This window comes from Bos taurus, chromosome 26 (genome assembly GCF_002263795.3).
Source record: "Bos taurus isolate L1 Dominette 01449 registration number 42190680 breed Hereford chromosome 26, ARS-UCD2.0, whole genome shotgun sequence".
NCBI classification, from domain to species: domain Eukaryota; kingdom Metazoa; phylum Chordata; class Mammalia; order Artiodactyla; family Bovidae; genus Bos; species Bos taurus.
Window position 1 is genome coordinate 22,197,278 of NC_037353.1, and position 19,232 is coordinate 22,216,509.

Genomic DNA, 19,232 nt, shown 5'->3' on the forward strand with positions numbered 1-19,232 from the left:
CCTCCTTTGTCAAAGATAAGGTGTCCGTAAGTGCATGAATTTTATCTCTGGGCTCTCTATTTTGTTCCATTGATCTATATTTCTGTGTTTGTGCCAGTACCATACTGTCTGGATGACTGTTGCTTTGTAGTATAGTCTGAAGTCAGAAAGGTTGATTCCTCCAGTTCCATTCTTCTTTCTCAAGATTGCTTTGGCTATTTGAGGTTTTTTGTGTTTCCATACAAATTGTGAAATTATTTGTTCTAGTTCTCTGAAAATTACTGTTGGTAGCTTGATAGAGATTGTGTTGAATTTATAGATTGCTTTGGGTAGTATACTCGTTTTCACTATATTGATTCTTCCAATCCATAAACATGGTATATTTCTCCATCTATTTGTGTCATCTTTGATTTCTTTCATCAGTGTTCTATAGTTTTCTATATGTAGGTCTTTTGTTTCTTTAAGTAAATTTACTCCTAAGTGTTTTATCCTTTTTGTTGCAATGGTGAATGGCTCAATTTCTCTTTCTGTTTTTTTCATTGTTAGTGTATAGGAATGCAAGGGATTTCTGTGTATTAATTTTATATCCTGCAACTTTACTATATTCATTGATTAGCTCTACTGATTTTCTGGTGGTGTCTTTAGGGTTTTCTGTGTAGAGGATCATGTCATCAAATTGATGAAGACTTCTACGGGTGGTGGGAGCCTTTATGGAGGTACTGTCCTTACCAGAGAAATTCTTCCTGTGGGCAGTTAAGGTTCACCTGTATCCTCTGGAGAGGTACATATTACTTTCTTTATATTCCAAGATTACTTTCTTGTTCCTGCAATCTTTGTGCTGAGTAGAGGCCAAAGTACCATAGGAGTTCTTTATATGTTATTTAGGAATCATTGTTGGTGGTTTTGTGACTGCACAGCCATTTGTACCTTCTTTTACCATTGTGCTTTTTTTATGTGGTAGTGTTTTATTGTCTTGCTGTCCTTCCCTGTGTTAATTTCTAGGTTTGCTATTTTGTGTAGACTGTCAGGATATGGAATCTTGGTAGATAGGCATCATTTAAGAAACTCTTTTCTTTGTCATTTTGTGTTGGCCTTATTGGGGGAAAAAAAGACCAATCTCTTGACTATGTAGCTGCTCAGGCCTCTAAGAATTACAGTGCTTTCTTCATGGGCGGTGACACCCATGAGTTCTGTTTTTCCTAAGAATGATGTTCAGTAGCTGTGAGCTTTTCTATATTCTCTGGCCCAGTCCTCTGGAAACCAAGTCTATGTTTTGAAATAGTTATTTGGGCCTAGGATGTTGTAGATCATCAAGAAATGGGATTTTGCATTGTACCTTCCCCAGCTGGGTTATCTGTCACTTGCCTTTGAACATTCTCAGGTGTACCATTCAAATTCTCAAGACCTTTCTTGCAAATCTAGTATGTGTGGCTTGGTATGAATTAAATTGGAATTCTGTATGCAGTAAAATTGGCATAAAAAAGAGTAAATTTATTTTTATATGTGATCCTTTAGCAAAAAGTTCATGTTTTAGCCTGATTTGGTCTAATTTTTGTGGATGTTGGAAATCATAAACAGAAGGAGTAGAGGGATAACTACTCTTCTCATGTTTCATATACACAAATATACATTTCAGTATTTTAAACTAGTTTATACAAAGCTTTTGCATATGAACATGAGAAATTTTATATTGGAAAGAAAGCACATGATTAGTTTTACTAAAATATAGTTGCTATTGTTTACTCCAGTTTCTGTCCTTTGCATGAGCTGTGTTTAGGGAGCCTGTTTCTTTACTGGTAATAAAACACAAGGGAAATTTCTGGTATAAATTAGTATATTTCCTCTAGACTTTTACATTGTCAGGTCATTAATTTTTTTTAAGCATTTTAGTTGCAGAATAGTGTAGTCCTTTGGGGAGAATTGGTAAAATGAGGATAAAATGGGTACAGGATTCCAACAGCTTGAAAATAACACAGTATTTGACCAATATCTCTTTTGTATTCCCCACTCTGGTTCTATTCCAGGAGTCTTGGAAATGTGCCTATGGACTATTTACAGTGAGATTATAAAACTGAATCATGATTTTGGTGAATAGAAGCCAGAGCATGTGGCTCCAGCACCCCAGCTGGCAGTAAGCTCTCCCTAGGTTTATGAATGTAGTTAGATGGCCCCCAACTGTTTACAAGACAGCAGAGGTGAGATCTTTGATTGACAAGTCAGAAATGCATTAGATCATTCTCTCTGCCAGTCTCTGGTTCATGCTGTTAAAAATGTCAGCCTCCAAGTTTGAATGGCAGCCTGAGGGCCTTAGAAGCTTTTTGTTTTCTGAGATGGAAACACAAATTGGATGTGTGCCTGAGCGCTTCATCCTGGGCTGTAATTTCATCTTTTAGCTAAGAACCACAAGGTACATGAGCAAAGCACCCTGTAAACAATAATACTGTGGAAAAAAAAATAAACAAGGTCGTGTTTCTGGTACGTTGATCCGATGGTGTCCTGACCTCTATCACGTTGAACATCTCCACTCTGATTGCTGTTCCCTTTGGCATTACAATGAGAGAAAGAGAGACTGACATAGGAGGAAAAGATTTAAAGTTGCAGTGTCGTTGCACATTCCTTGTATTGGCTATGAAATATTGAACTGTCAGAATGTGACACTTGGTTTTTTAAGCAACCTTTCTTGTTTGAGGTGTTTGCAGTTCATTCCTTTATCCCCCATTTGTCTGTTTTCATTGATAGGGTTGGAAGTAGTTGCCTTAAATGCATGAAAAGGGACAATGTTAAAGAGAAGTGGTGCTGATGGAGCCAACAAATAAACTTAACACTAGAACATAAATGCAGGCTGTGAGGTGTGGACAAAGGAGACTAGAGTTGGGTTAGTTAACTAATTTGGAGGTTTATGGAATGTACTAAGTTCTAAGGAGGAATCAGCTTAGGTCCTGGTTCTGTTTTTTTGTGGAGGCAGGAAGTTTGGAAGGTAGTAGTGTAAAGATAAGAAATGGAGTGACATAGCTTGTTAGGCTGATAGCCCACTGTATGGCAGTACTGCTGGTCAAATAAAAATTAACCCAGCTATGTTATTTATTGCTCTGTTTATCCGAAGTTTTTGTTCATTAATGGAAGCCTTAAACTTTTGGGAAGAAGAAAATACTTTTCTTTTTTTTTAAGTGCAGAATTCATGAATGGATAATATGGAAGAGCCATTACATTTGTATTAGAATAAGTTAGTGGCACATGAAAAGAAAATTTTCGTTGAAAAAGCCAAACCATAGATTTCTTGGAAAATATTTTCTATTAATAGAAAGTTTCCTATTGCTATTTAAGTTGCAGTATATCTTAAAATAACATTTTACAGAAACAAGTTTTTTTTTCATTCTACAAAAGCAGCTCTTTTGACAGATACATGATGTGATTTTATCTTAATTTGTTTTGGGGACATAGACCTTACCGGTAAGGTTTCAAGTGAGAATGACCTTTTGAAATTCTTGTGGAATATGAAAAAGTAGGAGTTTGTGTGGAAAGTACTTGAATTAATTCATTGATGCTTTTAAAGCACAGCCATTTAGCTTAGTCCTCTCCCTATGCAGATGTGAAAGGCAGGAGCTATTCTCTATCATGAATACATAGTGAAATGCTCTGGAAAAATGGTGGCAATCATTCCTGACATTTCTTAATTCCCTGCTTTGAGGTCATGCTTAAAAGAGAGGAGATAATATTTGTAAAATAATGTCCTGCTCCCTTGTACCCAAAATTATGTCTTCACAAGGTACAGGGCAGAGAGAGCAAGACAAAAGGGAGGGATATTGAGAATTACTTACTGTTGTTTTAAGTATTGTTCTGTATTTTTAAAGCATAAATATTGATGTAGATTTTCATTTAAGCTATGAGAACCCAATATCTTGACTCAATGGAGGATTTTTTAAAAAATCAGTCTTCAAGAAATTGATTTCTCATTGGCTGATTTCCTGAGGATAAGTAAAAACAAACCATTCTTTCCAGTCTTGAAAGAGCAAGAGAAGTGCAAGTGCTTAGCTAAGAAATAAGACTAGAAATATGTACATTATGGCACCTCCTAAATCTTAGCAGAGAGAAAGTACAACAAATTTCTTCTTCCTTCCATGTATTATTATGCAGCAGTCACTATCAAAATGCCTCACAGCCCATGGGCTTTTGTATAGCCATTCCTCCTTAATGATTATCTTTATTACTTAAAGTCCAGGTTTCCCTTATAAGCAAAAATCAGTATATTCATAGAACCATGGAATTTCACTGTTGAAAGTGAGGTCAGGAAACCATCCAGTCACATACAGGACTCCTTTATGAAGTTTTTTTGGCAAAGGGTCATCTAATCTCTGCTTGATCACTGCCATTATTGGCAAGCTGAATTTCTTGAGTCATCTTGCTTTCTTCTTCACTGTTGGTTCTGTTAGAAAATTTTCTCTCAAGGAGTCAAACTTCTTGTTCACCTGCTGATTCTAATTTTACCTTTTGTATAATATAAAGTAATTGTTTTCTTTTTCATGTATTTCTTTGTTTTCTTTTTCATGTATTTCTGTGTTTTCTTTTTCATGTATTTCTGTGTTTTTTTCTTCATGTATTTCTGTGTTTTCTTTTTCATGTGTTTCTGTGTTTGAGGATAGCTATCATGTTGCTTATGTTTGCTGTTCTCAGAGTGAATATTCCCAGTTCTGATAGCATTTCTTTGGAAAATGCTAATAATCATTCCTGCCATTTTCATAACCCTGTATTTTGATGGGGAGGGTGTTAATCATTCTGATTGTCCCTCCTTGTGAATGCATTCCACCTTGACAGTGTCCTCGTAACAGTGTGGCATGCATAACTAGAGACAGCACTGCAAAAATAAGTAATAGTGTAGTATACAGTTTGAACATAATTTGGATTATGTAATTTAATTACTGCAGCCTAAAATTGAATATACTTCTTTGGTGTAGATAATGGAAAAATCTCTAGGAACTTAGCCTGAGTGTGTTTCCTCACCTTTTCTTTGAAGTCAGAAAAGCATATGTAAGCACTTTGACAAATGACATAATGTAGTGGCATATCTGAGTGATACAGGTATTTTAAACCTAGCTCTAGTTCCTGAAGATGGTGAACATCTGCTTAGAGGTATTGTAGAGCTCCACAATGCACTAATTGAATTACTTTTTTCTGGAGTTGCCGACTGCACTAATTGAATTAGAATCCGTGTGTGTGTGTGTGTGTGTGTGTGTGTGTGTGTGTGTGTGTAGCCAAGATAATTCCAACCTTAACGGAAGAGACTGTGAGATATGACTGATGGTGTGTACTGTGCTGCTATCTAATGGCAATACATGGAACTACTACATGGTCTCCAGGGAAGACAGAATGCAGTCATCTGATCTAGCGTGACCTTAGTCTAACCCCATCCAGTTTAGTTCAGAAGGTCCCAGGATGTATTTTTGTAGTTCTTAATCTAAGAAGAAAGGATGTGATTAATTAACCTATTAAGAATTAAGATATATTTGTTAGGCATAAAGTTTGTTTGTTTGTTTTACAAAATATTATCTCAAATATTCAATTGAATTAAAAGCTAATATAATTGGTGAAACAAATCCAAACGTCCTGAGTCAGTGGGTCATGTTCTTTCTCAGTTTGCCTTTCATGTGACATAAATGTAAAAAAGAATTACCTTTTAAAAATGTCTTAGCATAACAGAGGAGCTTCCCCGGTGGTACAGTGCACAGTAGTAAAGAATCCACCTGCCAATACTAGAGACACAAGAGATGCAGGTTTGATCCCTGGGTCAAGAAGATCCCTGGAGAAGAAAATGGCAATCTGCTCTAGTATTCTTGCCTGGAAAATTCCACAGACAGAGGAGCCTGGTGGGCTGTAGCCCATGGGGTCGCAAAGAGTTGGACACAACTGAACAACTGAGCACACACAAAGCATTATAGAAAGTAATGAATAGGGCTTGTGTTCTTAAATAAAACTTCTTTACAGTTGTCAGAATACTGAGGTCAGTCAATTTAAGGGTGTTATCAAATTTTACTATATATAATTATGCTTACATAAAATTTTAAAATTATTATAGGAAATATTTTAATTGTAGTTTCAGAGTAAGTTCTCCAAATTTGTGCTGCTCTAGTTAGTTGTTTAAATTTTAACTTTATTATAAATTTGGGCAAGTTTGAAATTCTCAGAAGTGAAATAGGCAATTCTCTTCCTTTTTAAAAACAAAGAACTCATTAATCACAATTTAATTTTTGTAAAACATCATGAAAATATAATTCTTCACAACTATATAAAGCAAATACACGGGGGAGACCTCTGCAAGAATGAACTGTATTTTGATTCAGTGTAACTTGAGGCATCAGTCAGTTCAGTCGCTCAGTTGTGTCCAACTCTTTGCGACCCCATGGACTGCAGCACGCCAGGCTTCCCTGTCCATCACCAACTCCTGGAGCTTGCTCAGATTCATGTCCATTGAGTTGGTGATGCCATCCAACCATCTCATCTTCTGTCGTTCCCTTCTCCTCCTGCCTTCAATCTTTCTCAGCATCAGAATCTTTTTCAGTGAGACAGTTCTTCGCATCACGTGGCCAAAGTATTGGAGTTTCAGTGTCCAGTGAATATTCAGGACTGATTTCTGTTAGGCATTCTAACTTATACAATTTTGCCTCACACAGAAATACATGTTTGATCGCTTGATTTGTAGAGTGTGTATGTGTACTTGTAATGCCACTTCAACAGTGGAAGAGTGCTATTGGATACGTTTCCTATATAAAAGTTTCAATCTCTTATATATAGTCTTCATTATTAAAACAAAAAGTAGTTTTACTGTTCCAATATTTTGTAGGCTAGTTTGGTTTTATTGTAAGATTGAGCTAAGATTGAAGTAGCTCTAAGATTGAGCTACTTAGGTTTCTGAGCTATACAAATAGCATTAATTAAAATGACTAAAATACATGATAGACACTCTATATCTACTTTTAAGGGCATTTTACTGAGTTAGAAAATATATTTTGACATCATGTAGATCTAAATCTTTACAAATAACATTGCCACTCACAACTAGCCTTAATTCAGTTTAATTCATGTATTGAATACCTTCTGTGTGCTGGGTACTGTGCAAATTACTGGGCATAAATTAAGATTCAGACCCTGTCCTCAAGGAGCTTATAGTTATTTACTAGACATTCATTGAGAGCTTATGTACCAGGCACTATGCGTATAATTTGTGGGGACTCCTGCTGCTTCCCAGGTGGCACTGGTGGTAAAGAACCCACCTCCCAATGCAGGAGACGTATGAGACTGGATTTGATCTCTGAGTCAGGAAGATCCCGTAGAGGAGTGCATGGCATCCCACTCCAGAATTCTTGCCTAGAGAATCCCATGGACAGAGGAACTTGACTATAGTCCATAGGATTGCAAAGAGTCAGACACAATCGAAGCGACTTAATGGCATGCACTGCTATGAATAATCATTTGTTTCATGTATTTTTCTCATTCATTGAGCTAGATAAGGTCTGGCTTAGTAGCAGCTCTAAGGAAGCAGTATACCTATTTTCATATCAGATATAGCTCATGTCAGCAAAAATAGACATCTTAAATGATTTTCTCTTCTGCCTTTACACACCTTCCAAGGGAGCAGTGATGTTTTTGATAGCTTTACATGTAGCTTTAAAAAGACATGGGTAACATTTATAACAGTGCCTCCTGCTGGTCATAGATCATAGATGTTCAATCCTGTTGTCTCTAGAATTTGTAGTGCTCACTTGTGGTTTGGTTACTTCAGGGCTTCTTCTAAGGCCCTTAAGTGGGTAAGAGTCTGTTGCATACAAGGTATAAAGTGCTTCTTTAAACAGTCTATTTCTAGAACTTAAATTGTCCTGGGACCAGGTCTTGATATAAAAATTCATAGAAGCCTGTTTTTCACAGAGTGTGGTAACTCCTTGCCTAGTGCTGTAGTGTTAAAATTCACATTGGCCAGGTTGTTCTGTAAATTAAACACTGACAGCTACCCTCAGGGGAACAGCCAATGTATTTATGATGATGTGCTGATTACACAAAATACACTGCAAGCAGAAAACAGCTGCAGAGAACAAACCTCTTAAAAAGAATACAATTACAAATAGCACCCTCAGTATTTCTAGTGGTGAGTGTAGAATACAGCATGCTAATGCAGGTTTCTTACTTAGTCTGCCTGAAAACAAAAAATCTGAAGGAGGTGAGTTAAATTATGGTTGGTTGCACACGTGGTGCCAAGATTAGCAGTGAAAAAATTCTGTTTCTGAAGAGCACAGCTATGTGTGTACAAATATAAAGTGAGGAGTAGTTTTACCCACCATCCCCCCATTTTTGTTAGTATGCTTTATTAGTGCTTTTCTTATATGTATTATGGTAGAGCGTGGCCTTGAGGTGATAAGGGTTCTGGACATTTGAAGTCTTCTATACAATGAATTGAGCAGGAGAGTATCAGAATTGTTTTTAAAAAATTCAATAGGAATTTCATGTTAGAGCTTGAATATCAACATTTTGTTTGAAGATGGAGCACTATATTTTCATTGTTATTAACGGTTTTGAAGATGTTTGCCCTTGGAATTGATAAAAGGAGTCATGAGTCTGAATCTATGGTAAGATCTCAGATTTCTTAGATTCTCTTTTTCAAGAATTTGGTGTTTTAATACATTGTAGTAACTGTGCGATTACATATTTTTAGGAGAATCAGTTCTCAAGTATGTCCCCTTTCATCCCTGCATGTTCCCAGTGATGTGCAGACAGGTAAGATTTTTTTAGGAAAAAAATTTGATTTTCCCTGTTTGAGACTCTGTTACAGTTTAGGGTCTGTATCTATAAAATATTTCAATCACTGAGCATGCTAGCTTCTGTTTAAATCAGTAGAAAATATGTTGATCTTCCAAGACATAAATTTACTCAAGCCAGTGGTGAGGTATATAGCAGGAGGATATAGTGATTGGAAACAGTTCACTTCACCCGCCTGAAACTAAGAATCAACTCTTCAGTATATGGATCACTGGTATATAATAATCGACTATTATTGGTCTGTCTGTTGGTCTCTTTTTAAATCAGTTTGGAACCTCCTGGAGTTATTTTCTTGCTCTGCTGACATCAATCCCATGCGGCAGAGGAGTTGTGTATAACCGCTTTGGTTTAATCAATAGAATAATTGATAAACCAGATAAGATTTAAACTGATTATAGCCCCAACAGAATTCCCCAGAGGCCTTGGACTCTCTTAATTTTGACATGTGTGTTGTGTACCCTGAGGATGAAGTGCAGTTTGAATTATCTGTTTTTATTTGCTTAATGACGGGGAGGGTGTTAAAGTCAAATGTTTAATTAACCCAGCAATGGGCTGCGTTGTCACTTACACACAGCTGATTGAGATATCTCATGGAGAATACTGAATAGGAATGATAATGTGGCACTGGGATGGAAGATTGCTTTTTCAATCCATTTGCTGGGTCACTGCTTTGAATGTCTTATTGGATGAAAGGCATTCAGCCTGGAGAAAAAATTCAGCATTTAAGTACATTTTGTTCTCTTCTCCTACTCTAACCCCCCCTGCCCAGAAGTTAACTAAAACAGATATGTTCTAGGTTTAATAAGCCATTCGTGTACCAGTAGGAGACCAGGGTAGTCAGTAGCCTCAAGCTACATAATTTCCCATGGAAACGGAAAAATCCTAGTAGCCTCCAAGGTATTCTAAACGTGAACTCTTTTGTCCCTTACATCCCTTGTCCCTTGCCATTATTGTGGAGTTGTCTTTGGTCACTTGTCTCTTGCCTCTTTCTTCTGTGTTTGCCTCATGTGCAGCTTCCTCTAGGGCCACAGGCAGACCTTTTGCTCCTAAAGAAGCTTATTCTCCAGTACATTTTTTGCCGTTCATGCAGTTAGGTTCTATTTGGTTATATTTCTGATCAAATATTATAGCGAGGTTGTTGAACTATTTAAAGAGATGAAAATGTGAAGCATATAGATTCTTGTTCCCTTTGCTACTGCTATTATAAAACAGTTGGTTCCATGTATGTTTTATCTGTTAAGAAGCAGTTTGCTTTCTGTATGGACTAAAATCTAGGCCAAGAAGGATTCTGATAGTCCACACATCAAAAATGCAGTTCAGGCAATTGGAGTTTTAATGACTTGCTGCCCACAAAAAATTCCTGACTAGCTTTGTAATCAATGTAAAATTCTTTGGAGGCATATTGAGCAAAACTTAAAAAAAATTTTATCATGACTTTCCTTCTTTGTAGTTCTTATGTATCCTCTTTCTATCCCCTGAAGATCTAAGCCAGGAATTTACTAATTTTTTTCTTTGCTTTAGTCATTTGTATTCCAGAGAGCACAATAGGGAGAAGGATACAAGATTGATTTTTGTGTGTGTATGTGTCCTCTTGAAAGCATAGTCTGGGGCATGACTACTTGGCGGTGGGGGGTGGGATTTACTGAGCAAGAGAAGCATGCAGCTAGTTTTCAGGCGCAGTTTGGACTTTTGCAGGTCAAGACAGACCAAACGAGTAGCTTATCTTAAGGGACACAAGTAATAGACCAAATATAGAACAGCTATTTCAGGAATCATGTAGGTCATTTAATTATCCATTATGATTGAGTAGCTAATGCTCTTTTGGCAATTACATGACCTCTGTTATTCCTGAAACCTTTCCAGGCCCCCATGGGTCGAATGACCCACCAGTCAGTGCTTGCAGACTATACCACTCAAAAGGAAAAGAGATTCTGGGAGCTACCGGGATTTAGAAATAGCTGTGCTTTCTTTACCAATCACTGCCCAGAATATTCTTTGTATTGCAGTCAGTGATCAGCAGCTGGTTTTGAAGTCTGTTGTTCCTTCCTTGTCTGCAGGAGCACGAGTTACATTGGTTTCCACAAAGGGCAATTGTGGCAAGCAAACTTTAATACCAAAGTTGGCTATGATGGTATTCAGTATACAGAATATGATGGTTTACAGAGTAGTACTGGTTCTGTACTACAAGAACAAGTACTGCAGTATTAAAACTAATGTTTAGTATTTGTCAAATCAATTATTCATTACAAAACTCCGAAGTTCTGGTGATTTTTTCATTCCATAGCTCGACAAAATACCATTGACAATACTAATAACAGATTTAAGAGACCATTGATTAAATTAGCCTGGTCTGAATCGGTTAATCATTATTTATTCAATTAAATAATCGTGCTTCTATGTGAAATCTAAAAAAAAAAAAAAAAAGATACAAATGAGCTTATTTGTGAAACAAAAGTAGACTTACTGATATAGAAAGAAACTCATGGTTACCAAAAGGGAAAGGGTGGTGGTGATAAATTGGGAGTTCAGGATCAACAGATATACACTACTATATATAAAATAGATAAATGACAAGGATCTACTGTATATAGCACAGGGAACTATATCTAATACCTTATAATAAACTATATGGAAAATAATCTGAGAATATATATCTATACATTTATATGTGTGTATTTATATATCTATAGCTGTATCTGAAGAACTTTGCTGTACTGTGAGACTAACAACATTGTAAGTCAACTGCTCTTCAGTTAAAAAAAATCATGCTTAAGTGATTATCTGATTTTTAAAATTTAGATGCTGATCCAAGACAGAATAATTCTGGAACATTTAGATGAATGTTTCTGACTTCTTTTTTTTTCTCCCCATTTTCTAACATTCCGTAGGCTTAAGAGAAAATAATTTTGTTAGAATAACATATAACCATATCCTTTAAGTAGAGAACATTTGCATTGTTATAGGAATAGTTTTCTATTGGAGAAAAAGAAAAATCTTTAAAATTTTGTTAGACATCAAAGAGCATTGTTTAAAACAACAACACTAACAATAACAATTCAACAATATATATGTGTGTTTGTCCCTGGGGTAGTAAAATTTGCTATCTTCCCAAATTTATCATGTACTCACTCCAGGTTAATCAGCTTTTTATTTTGTTGTTTGGTAATATTAACAAATAAAAAACTGAGGACATGAATTGATGTTTATAACCTTTGACCCTTCAGAAATAGAAGCCTTCTCACTTAAATTTTAAATCCTTTAGACCAATACTGCCTTGGTGTCTGGCTAAAGACCTGTACGAAGGTAGTTGTTGTAAATTATATTAGTTTTTTTCTGTTTAAAAACATTTTTCCTCATTATATATTAATATATGTGTGTGTGTATATATATATTCCTGTAATGGAGATGAGCAGAAAATGAAAAGCAGAATTTACAGTTAAAACAAAAGTTAGAGCTTAAACTCAAGTATCCGAATAAGGAGTATAGTTTGTCTACTTGGCATTTTAAAAGGAAAGCAAGGGCTATAAAGCAAAATGTGATGTTTGATTTCTTATTGGTTAGTTTCTGTTCTTTAAGGCATACCCTTCAGGACCTGTGCTGAACCATGTTATTCACCGTTGGAAACCAAAAATCTATATAAGTCAGTGAGTGGAGATGATATTTGTAATTTTAAAGACCTGAACATTCATTCGTATAATTAGTGGAAAAGCCCACAACATAACAAACCCACAGAATAATAATTTCTTAATAATAAGGGAAAAAAGAGTGATTAAATAAGGAACAATGCACAATAGAAATATACACCTAAATATAAATCTTAACCTAGCCCATTGTGGTTTCCACAGATTTACTTATTTACTTGGGATGGTTTTATTTTCACTCCAAAATGGATAGACATTTGGGGATATTACAGTTTATCAACTTTAAAGGAGCCCTAAATTTCTTTTACAGTATTGTTGAATTGTAATAAAATGAGAATATACTAAAGCAGGGAAGACATCCAAGGTGATGAAAGTCATTTAGCAGGAAAAAAACTCAGGAACAGGAATGACAGAAATAACTTTGCAGAGAGAGGGATTTTGGCGTACATCGTAAGGGTTCTATAGTTCTCAATCCCATTTTGAGAAATCAGAAAGATCTGCGGAATGCAGATGTCCTTGAGTTACAAAAATAACCAGATGTCCTTATTAGTAGAAGCAAATGTTTGCCTCTTAATTCACACAAAAGTATATGCATAGGGTCTCTGGATGAAATGTTGTGTAAATATGGCAGCAAAGAAAATTGTGGCATGAAAGTATCTGTCCTAAACATATAAGCATAAAGGTTCTATCTTGAAAGGAAAAAAAATTCTTTCAGATTCATGTAGATTTAAAAGTAAGAGAAGTAAATTAAACTGTTTATACTTTTGTTCACCATGATAGGTGGGGTTGTTTTTATTATTATTATTATTATTATTATTATATGCCTTTCTATGCCAAGTACCCCTGCTGAATTTTTATTCATTTTACTGTACTTGTTTAGCTACTTTGTACCTTTTCATTGTGTTTTAAACAGTAAAAACATATGCATGAAACTCATTTTTTTCTGAACAAATGATAGTCATCTTGGTTGCAGTAGTATATAAATGCACCCTTAGCAAGCCTATTGGGATTTTAAAAATATTAAGCCGCATTGTTAGAAATAGATGTGGTTTGATGACTGCATGTTAAGCAGAATAAAGTATAAAAAAATCACTTGAAAAGGCAAGGTATAAAGTTTTTCTGTTTGTTTTTAAATCAGGCCTTTAGAGTCAAAAAATCCTTTAGAGTTTAAATGGACTATTGCTTCTGATGTGGAGCATATTAACATAATTACAGACTCTTTTATATAGTACTCATAGTTATTGCTAAGTTAACGTTCAAACCTTTGATTAAGAAGTCACAAAGCTGAATGTGTTCAGACAGCTGTGTAATATCTCTCCTGTTCACAAAACAGGACTGTTCTGGTTTTTTTTTTTCCTGTTTCTCATTTATTGATAGAAACCTCTCCTCCTATACTAGCTATTCTTTTAATGGTGAAATATTAAAATGCTGTATTATGATACATTCTGTAACTTGAAAGTTAACAAAAGCAGCTCTGCTCCTTCATCTCCTTGCCTTGTCACTCCCTGGTACAGTTCTCTCTTCCATCCTTCTTATCAGAGTATCTCAGTGCTTAGTTGAGCTTGTTTATCTTAAAAGAGCAGGAGGCAGGCTTTTAGGGAGTAAAAGCTGCATGTTCCAGTATAACAGGCACCAATGCTGTTTGACTTGAAAAACATTTGATCTCTTACATTAACAGCCCATGTCACTGTAATAGGACTACAGCCGGGCTGTTGTTCAGTTTTCTATTATTTTAGCTTTGAAATAACTGTTAGAACTGCTCCAAAATCTCCGTGTTTAAAATTATATATTGGCTGTCCCTCCAGGACTCGTAAGTAAACAAGGTGATGTGTGTGGCCAGAGGCAACATATTTTGTTAGCTTTGTTTTAAATAAGAACTTTGCCTATCTTAAAGGTGGTTTTTGTCTGGTCCCTGATAGTGTGGCATGACTTTGCTTTTGTAAATTTGTGTATCTTTAAACAGATCTTTTTTGGTTTTTAATGTGTGTGCTCAGTAACTATTAATTATGAACTTTAATATTTTTCTCAAATAATGAAGCATTTAGTTTTCTCATGAAGCTTAACTTGAAATAATCCTGCACACTTTCCCTAAGTACAGCAGTTTGTGCAGCAGTTGTTGAAAATGGGCAAGCAAGAATTTAAGGGGTATGTTTATTAGACTTAAATATTATATAGTTTTATTTTAAAATATTCAGTTCTTGGTAATTTCTGTGCCAGAGATTGTTTGATGGTTGGAATCAGGTAGCAGTATTTAAAGAACGGAAAATAAAATTTGTAAAATCAGGTGGTTATTCTCTTCCTTTTTAAGAGTACCTTACATTGTAACAGCGATAGAATGGCAGCTTATTGTAGTAGTGGTGGAATGGCCGCAGACAGTTTACTCCTTCCTTTTCTCCTTCCTCTATCTATCTGTTTTCAAGAACCTGGTTTGTTTCCCTGTTCTAATTCATTTCTCATATGATACAGCATTGCCAGGCTCCCCGGCCCTTTCTTTGCATTTTACCTAAAATACATATATCAGCCAGCACAAGCATAATTGGTTGAAAGGCAGCCATCTATCTGAGGAGTTCTTCTAAATACTGAATGTGTCATGTGCTTTGACATGACATATCTGTAACATCTGAATACAGAAAGCACTTTTTGCGTTAGCTGTAGGTGTTGAAGCAGTAGTGTGTTTTAAGAATGTGAGCTGTGCAAATTCTAGCTTGTGAGGTAATGACAAGTGTTTGCCTGCATAGACAATATATTTTTCCCCTTGAGGTACCCGCACACCTAGTCTCCCTCAAGCTCATCATCTCTGTCAGGTTAATCAATAGGCACCGTATGGCAGAGGGTCAGTAATCAGTGTCATCGTGCCTTTAAATCGTGTTGAAAATTTGCTTAAAGCCTGGGCCAATTAACATCGAGATGATGAATGGATGGGAAGATGGGAAGAGCCTGACGCTCAGGGGCTTTGTGAGGAGGAGATGCTCAGCTGTTGAGCAGCAGACACCAGCGAATAAAATCAGCCATTCATGTGAGCTCAGTCCACCCACTCTTAATGATAATGTCAATCTAGCAAAATATATACACATTGGAGTTGTCACGAGTTCATAAATCAAAGGAGTTTGTCAAAGGCATTCAGATTAACGAGGCAGCAGCAATAACAAGTCAAATTTGCATAGAGAATTGCTCGAATCTCAGTAAATTATGATCCTGTTTTTCATTTGATTATTTGCTAATGTCTCAAGAGGGAGAATGATTATATTAGCATGCAAAATCTACTCCAGAAGTAGAAATCTGAGGTATAGAAGACCAGCACACTATGACAATTAATCAGTTTCTGCATAGTAGCATAAATGCACAAGGCCCAGAAATGAACTTCTTTTTTATTATTATTTCTCCTTGCCACTGATCCAAATGGTTCAGCTTGACAGAGACTTTATATTGCTTTAACAGTGTTTTGAATTGTGCCTGCAGGCAAGACATAGTTATGCAGCTATAACCAACCTATCCATCTGCCAACCAGATTGGAATTCTCCTATCCAAGGCTTCCATTAACCCCCACTGACAGCTCCAAACAGGATTAAGAATTTGGAAGCATAAAAAAATAGTTGTTCTTTGCAAATATACACAATCCCTTTGCATTTTGAGAAAGGCTGCATCTGTGTTTTATAATTAGTGTTGGACAGTGTAGCAGAGGGGAAAACCTACTTGGTGTCTTTTGGACTTTTGTCACAGGGAGTAAGGTGGTACTAATGGAAGTTCTGTGTTTGGTTGCCCCCGAGAGTGCTTTCCATTCCATCCAGTTCCTAATACTGTGCTTGGATTGGTGTATTACTAGAAAATATCACTTCTGGGAAACTTTAACTGGTGGATCTTGTTGAAGTTGAGCAATATAGGGAGGCTTTGAGGTGGCTGTGGTTTAATAGAATATGTCAAATGATAAACATGCTGGAGAAGCAATGTGCGTGAGAACATGCCAGAGAATATTATCTTATGAGGACACTTGAGGCCCTCCCTAAAACTGATCCTAGAATAGTATTCTTCAACTTCTGAACTTGACCTAAGTTTTCTCCATTGTATCCTAGAAGAATTAATTAAAATTTGTTTAAACACACAGTATACACACTACTCCCCCCACCCCCAGACACACCTTTTTTGTCACCTTTCATTGAATAGTTTGAAAGATTTTTATCCATGTAACTAACTCACCTTTTAAACTTGCAGAATAATAATTGTTCCTATTTTTGAAAATTGCAGGTCGTATATATTTTTGGAGGTTATAATTAGCTCCAAATCATATAATAAGGTAATGAGAAAAATATGAATCCAATTACTGATTTACAGATCAAGCCCATGCATAATATGATGTTTGCAACTAGCTATAGAAATTGGCCTCAAGATTTTTCTCTTTACATGGGTTGTCATTTTATATAATGATAAACAACTGATTCAAAATCAGAGTTTTAATTCACCACAATTTGCCTGCTTTGCTAAAATGATACAATTTTTCCTGGCTGCAGAGACCATTTAATTCTCCCAGTGAAGAGTTGTGGCATAGGTGGAAAACATTACTTCTAGTTTTAGAGCTGGTTATTTTATTTATAGCAGATGTCTTTTCAAACAGGCTTAGGCTGTTGCACCATCCAACCTTGAGCAAGATGCTTACTCAAAGATTATTATGAGTCATTATGAGTGGCTTGACTTTTCATCACTGTGTAAATTAGTTTAGTTTTTTATTTGATTATATAATCAACTCTTAATTATCCATGTCATCAGGAGTTGTGTGTTCGAATAGATAACTGAAAACAGTAAATAAGCCACTTACTAGGTAGTGGAGAATATTGCTCCATCCATAAACCTCTGAAAAGCTAGGAATACTTTACCAACCAAAGAACTTTTCCTTCTTAATGAAGGGTTGGCAAACTTTATTTGTAAAGGACCAGATAATAAACATTTGAGGTTTTGTAGTCCATAGGATCTCTGTCCTGACCACCCACCTCTGCCATTGCAGTGTAAAAGCAGCCACAGATAAATGGTAATAAATGAGGATGGCTTAGTTTCAATAACAGAGAAGGCAGTGGCACCCCATCCCAGAACTCTTGCCTGGAAAATCCCATGGATGGAGGAGCCTGGTAAGCTGCAGTCCATGGGGTCGCTAAGAGTCAGACACGACTGAACGACTTCACTTTGACTTTTCACTTTCATGCATTGGAGAAGGAAACAGCAACCCACTCCAGTGTTCTTGCCTGGAGAATCCCAGGGACGGGGGACCCTGGTGGGCTGCCGTCTGTGGGGTCGCACAGAGTCAGACACGACTAAAGCGACTTAGCAGCAGCAGCAGCAAGTTTCAATAAAACTTTATTTAGAGCAGGGGCTTACAGTTTCCTCCTGTAAATTATACTGGCATTAAATTGATAGAATGATAAGACTGTAGTTGGCTTTCACTTTGAAGTTTCTCTGCTGTGGAAACCATTTTTAAAGCTATCTGGATGGTGTGGGTATAGGGTTTCAGTTATTTATTAAGACCTTATTATCTGTATATTATGTAATGTGTTGCGAGGTAGAGGGAACCACAAAGACTGTCCAGTAAGCTTTCAGTCTTATTGGGTACTTGAGAGTAGATACAAACATTCATCTATTTAAGTGCCAAACTGTGTGGACCAAATAAAAATGTTAAGAAATTTCCAGTAAGATAAGATGGAATAGTTGTATACTTTCTTAGAGGAGAAGAAGTTGAAACTCATTTTAAGAATGGGTAGGACTTGAATTGATTAAGTAATTGTGTTTATAATTCTAGACTAGTGTTAATAAAGATCCTTCTAGCTTGGAAATTTCAAGACCAAATCATGTTTATGAGACTATGAAGAGACTTGCTTAACTAGGGCAGAAAAAAAAAAGTACGTTGAGGGAAATAACTTGATATAATGTAGCAGGAAATTCTGGAAGATCTTGAAAACCAGGCCTAGAACTTTATATTTGATTTCATGGAAACAAAGAGCCACTATACATTTTTGAAGAAAAAATTAGTGGTGATTAAGAAAGATTAATCTGGCAATAGTACTCAATCTAATAAACATTTAAAAACTCATATTATGCTCTCAAGCTTTGTGGGAAAGATTGAAGGCAAAGGAGAAGAGGGTGGCAGAGGATGAGATGGTTAGACTAGCATCACTGACTCAACAGACATGAATCTGAGCAAATTCCGGGAGATAATGAAGGACAGGGGAGCCTGACATGCTTCACAGTCCACGGAGTCACTAAGAGTCAGATATGACTTAGCAGCTGAACAACAACTACTGGAAAGTGAAGGGGGAAAAGCAACTGGCCCTGCCCCGAAGAAACCTACACTGCAAGGCTGGGGTGGAAGCTTGTTCATATGGAGATAAAACAGAGAAATAAAACAGTGTTTCCAAATAGAAGTAAAGTGCTAATTTGAGTGCTTTTCTTATTTTGAAGAATGCTAAATAACATGTAAATGGTGCAGGAGACTTTAATGGAAATTGGCCTAATTGTGGATGCTATCTGTACTAAGAAGTTTGGATTTATCCTGTAGATGACAGAGAGTCATAAAAGGTTTTTAGCAGAGGAGTAGTCTTTTTAGAACAATGATTCCGACAGTAGTATATGAAATGGAGCAGATACAGATTTAGGCAAGGAGGCCAGAAGACGATCTCAACAGTAGTAACACTGATAAGAGGTATTGGTGGTCTAGATTAGAGTAAAATGCAAAACTAAGGTTAGATCTATTAAAATACATGACTCAAAGGAAAAATTGAAGACCTAAAATTGGCTTCAATCTATTTAAAGAAAAAAAAAGAAAAGGTG

At 36.2% G+C, this 19,232-nt stretch overlaps 1 protein-coding gene across 14 annotated transcripts in view; it reads left to right on the plus strand.

Annotated features, from left to right (window-relative positions):
• BTRC (beta-transducin repeat containing E3 ubiquitin protein ligase) overlaps positions 1 to 19,232 on the plus strand; it is a 175,721-nt gene that overhangs the window by 67,179 nt on the left and 89,310 nt on the right. Inside the window, exon 3 of one of the 14 annotated variants that reach the window (XM_024985712.2) lies at positions 8,678 to 8,739. In XM_024985712.2, coding sequence (XP_024841480.1) covers positions 8,716 to 8,739 — 24 coding nt within the window. In that variant the 5' untranslated portion in view covers positions 8,678 to 8,715. 14 annotated transcript variants of the gene reach the window in all.